At 33.8% G+C, this 4552-nt stretch overlaps 1 protein-coding gene across 1 annotated transcript; it reads right to left on the bottom strand.

Moving 5' to 3' along the window:
* Positions 1–1612: 1612 nt before the first annotated feature.
* LOC114719463 (putative F-box protein At4g38870) lies at positions 1613–4552 on the bottom strand. The gene is made up of 3 exons (XM_028904974.1): positions 3683–4552; positions 1868–1977; positions 1613–1691 (listed from the first exon to the last, which is right to left on the bottom strand). Exons 1-3 carry the CDS (start codon positions 4550–4552, stop codon positions 1613–1615), a joined length of 1059 nt encoding a protein of 352 aa, XP_028760807.1.

The following is a 4552-nucleotide window of genomic DNA, read 5'->3' on the forward strand; positions in this document are numbered from 1 at the left end:
ATTACTCACAAAATGAGAGGAGTAATCAAGATTTAATTCATACAAGGGTTCAAAATAATCCTAGAATCAAAGCTTTAGCCACACATGTTCAGAACTCCCATGAGAAAATATATATATTCAGTACAAACATTGAACAAAAGGAAGGGAAAGGAGAATGGAGAAGAAGAATCAAGATCTGAAGCCAAAATCTCTTCTAATCTTCAAACCACAACTCAATCTCCACCTCTTGCCTTGGCACACCAAAGAGCTCCCAAGACAGCCCTAACAGCCTAGAATGCCCAGCCATCACATTTCTCTCTCCTTTTAACCCTAGCAGCATGACAATAATTGAAATGCCTAGCAGCAGATTTTCTTCATTCACTATGTGTTGGCTATGGTAAACCAACAACCAATAGCCATAAATTTCACCCCTCTCGGGTTGAATTTTCCTTTCGTTTGCTATTGCATTGGCTATGGTTTACCAACATCGAATGCACTTGAAATTGGGAGTTTGTTGCATTAGTCCTCGAAGCTTTTCCATGTTTTCTTCTAACTACTCCACTCTTTACAGGTCTTCTAATAGCTTCAAAACACTCATCTCCACCCTCTGGCTTAAATGAGAAATATGTAAGTACTAAATGACTCAAAATAATCACGATTATCTCAAGATATCCAAAAAAGTTAGACTAAACACAATTTTTTCAATGGCTTCACTTCTATGCACAATTCAACTACAAAAATAGAAATTTAAGGAGGAAAATGTGCTGAAAAGATATGAATTTCATGGAGTTAATACCCCACCTTTATGAAATTACAAGGTGCATAGAGGTAGCGCCCATTCTTCTCCTTCTTCTTCTCCTTACCCTATACCCATCCAAATATATGCAGTATTGAAGTAACAATTCAATCCTACACAATTTTGTCTGAAGAATCTGTTTTTGAGCTCAAATTGAGAAAAAAGAATTCTCTTTCCTTTTCAACTTATCAAAACAGAACATAAGGGTCTTGTCACACAAAAATTCCATTCTGATCTCTAATGCTTCTATCCTTTCTTTCTCACTTGAACCCTATGCAATTTTTCATTTAAAAGCTAGTGTAAGCATCAAAATTATGAAATCATAAGTCTAAATGAATGTCCTGTTCTGACTGAAAGATATACACATTCCAATATAAATTCCGTTTCCCTCTCCAATTTCTTCCAAGCTTACACTAATGATATATTCTTAATTACCTTAATTTTCGGACAGCATCCCTATTTCATTCCCTTTTTTTTTTCATCTTTTTAACAGTGGCTAACCTTTAATCACTTCCATTACTTTAGCACCCACTTATACATGTATAGCCAATAACTTCTAGATGCGTTTACACCCTTAAATAATTCAGACATTGCCCTTACTTAACTTCTAAAATTTACAACTTTTTCAATAGCATCTAAATCATCATTTTAGTATCTCTAAACATGGTTTAATCATCTATAGTAAATATTCAGCACTTAAGAGCCTTAATAATAATAAGTCTTTTTTATACAATTTCAGCCTCACAAGTCCAAAATTGTCAAGCTTCAACACCATATGAGCATACACATGTATATTTCATCACATTTATAAGCATATGGGCTTCCACTCTCTTTTATTCAAGCTTCGTATGGCCTCATATAATAATCTGGAAATTTTGAGATTTGAGAATCATGCTCAAAACATTCAGCCAACAACCTGCAAGAATATCCAACCACATGCAACTTCATTTCTCACAAATACAAGCTTGAATCTAAGCCCATCTTCCTTGTTCTTCCATTTTCTCTCACTAAAACCAGATTTCTCTCTTCTAAATCAAGCTTGTATTTGTGAGAATGAAGAAATAAGAATGGGAGAAGAATCAGAACGTTTACCTCTCTCTAAAACCAAGCTTGCATGTGAGAAAACACAACTCCTTCAACCTCTCAACCACCACGGTCTCCCTGTCAGCCTCTTGCTTCTCTGTCTCGTGTCTCGTTCTGTCCTGATTGGGACAGGATATAAGAAGAACAAGCTAGGGACATCCCGTCTATTTTTTAGAATATTTTTTGACTCTTTTAATTTGAAAACTAAACATACATGGAATATAAGAACTCATAATAAAAACTATATAAAGAAAATAGATAAGAATTAGGAAAAAAGTTGGCAATAATTAAAATTGGCAAAATAAAAATGTTTTTTGTAATATTGAGAAATGAAATTTAAACAAACTTAAAATGTTCATTAAAAAGAACATCATGGAATCCATATAGAACAACTTGTAAACAAATAATTAAAATAAAAATTGATAAATATGATTGCCATAACACTATTAAAGTGATAAAGCAAATAAATTTATAAAAATTAAAAAGAAAGATAATATATCAGGACGGGACTGCGACGGGACACTCTTGTCCTGTCCCGTCCCAAAATAATTTTATCTTGTCCCACTTTTATCCCATTTTGAAAATGACTAGGATAGGAATGAGACATAGTTGAATACTTCTAATTTTTGGTTACAGGTCGCAAATGAGACTGGGAAGACGGGGGCAGATGGTTTTAAGTGGGTAGGAGGTAATGAAATGACCATTATGCCCTTTTAACCTTTCTTATTTGCAATCTCATCCTTTCTTCTAATGTTTTGAAATATAAAATAAATCTAGAAAGTAATTCATAATATTTTATATATTTTTTCCTTATCCATTAGTTTTTTTTAACCCATAAAATAATTTCCTTAAAAATTCAGGTCAAAAATCATCTCCTAGCTATTTTTCTTGAATTTTCCAAGAAAATAGCCCTTAATTCCAGAAATTAATCCTTAATTTATTTCAAGGATTTTATACCTCAATTGTCCTCTTTATCTTGTAAAATAATTACCCTAAAATCTTCAGCTCAAAAATAAACATCTAACTATTTTTTCTTAATTTTGTATGAAAATAGGCTATCTTTGCTCTGAAAATTAACTTTAAAATTATCTAATATATTTTGGGGAATAAAATTTTTCATAAAATTTATAATTCCTCAAAACTAATATTCCATTATTTCTCCCATTTTATTTAGGCCCTAAATGATTTTAACAAATTTTTTTCTGCTCTTCCTTAATCAGAAAATTTGGGGTATTAAGCAAGGCTCTGTTGTTGTTGTATTTGTTCGAGATAAATGATCTAAACTTCAGTGAATTCAATTCCACAAACGAACATATCTTTTCATTCTAATCCATCTGAAATGAACTGGAAAGAAAATTAAAAAAAAATTACTTCACCTTTCATATGACATAAAACTATTGGTATAATCCATGGATCCTAGATAATAAGCGTGTGTGTAATATTTACATATCTACAAGTCAAATGAAAAACGAAATAAAAAATATGAACAATCAAATGATGATCTTTTCATCAAACAAATTACAATGTAATAACTAGGATTTAGAATCAAGGTTCTTGAATGTGGAGGTTGCCAATAGGTACAAGGCTTTCCACATAATTTAACATTTGAACAACAAAAAAGGAAAAATCATTGATAACAAACTTCTTAAATTCATTAGTCGCTGGATTCAAGGAATATAAACTTCTTCCCTCATCAATTCCCCCAGTGAATTCCATCGTTCTGAAAACAATTTCATTCCTCCAAATGTTCAGTGGAATTAAATTGTATGGATGGAGATAGCGGCAGCCGCTATATATTTTAGTCCAAGTATTCTCCTCAATCACCCACAAATGAATGACACCAGATTCAGAGGTTCCCCTCTTATGGTAAGAAATAATAGCTGGTTTGTTCTCATAAAAGGTAGGAATAGTAGTTAACATAGGCTCCAGAGGAGGCATTGGTATGAATCTAAACTCTTCCATTGTTAAGTCAAATGAGACTATCATCAAACTCCCATCACTTTGCTTCTGCCCAACCCAAAAAACGATTCCATCACCGGTGGAACTACCACAATACAGACGCGTTCCCTCTAATAAGCTCCCAAATTCTACTTCTTTCCACAACCCCGTGCCTAAGGAATACACTTCCGCTCTATCTACATGACCTCGGTAATCCCGATTTTTGTTGGAAACGGAAATATTAACTATCTTGTAATCATTAGCAATCGTACTGAACCCAAATCCTATAGAGAACCGATCGGGACTCTTAAAATCAAGAGTTCTGGTGGGTACCTCTCTCACCTCCTTAGTAGCTGGATTCCACACTAGAAGCTTATGAGGAGACAGAGAATAATCGAGGATTAATACGCAGAGCAAGCCGTTGCTGGAACCGGCAATACGAAAAAGATACGGATCAACATTAGTTGTTAAACTCGACAGGTAATCGATTAAAGATGAGGTATCAAATTTACAGAATCGATAGTCGCAATTGAATGAATATAAGTGCAATTGCCTTCTGTAGTTATAGCATCGTGGAAGGAGAAGAGAAGGTCGATGACTAGAGTGGTGGAGGTGATCTGCAATGAACAAGGCATCCTTCAAGAGACTTTTCCAGTTTTTGCAGACACATTGAAATCGGATTAGGGATTTTACGGGAAGTCTTTTCAGAATGTTGATGATGATCTCATGGGGAAGATAAGCATTGTTGCCTTCCAT

This window comes from Neltuma alba, unplaced genomic scaffold (genome assembly GCF_004799145.2).
Source record: "Neltuma alba isolate B1F8T4 unplaced genomic scaffold, ASM479914v2 tig00011916_pilon, whole genome shotgun sequence".
NCBI classification, from domain to species: domain Eukaryota; kingdom Viridiplantae; phylum Streptophyta; class Magnoliopsida; order Fabales; family Fabaceae; genus Neltuma; species Neltuma alba.

Bases quoted from the DNA above. Each gene is read 5' to 3' on its own strand.
- LOC114719463 (XM_028904974.1), bottom strand. From the start codon at position 4,552: ATGGAAGGCAACAATGCTTATCTTCCCCATGAGATCATCATCAACATT. The intron at 1,978-3,682 runs GTGATTGAGGAG...TGTCCCAATCAG, and splicing joins CTGGTGTCATTCATTTGTGG to GACAGAACGAGACACGAGAC. The intron at 1,692-1,867 runs GTAAACGTTCTG...ATATTCTTGCAG, and splicing joins AAGCTTGGTTTTAGAGAGAG to GTTGTTGGCTGAATGTTTTG.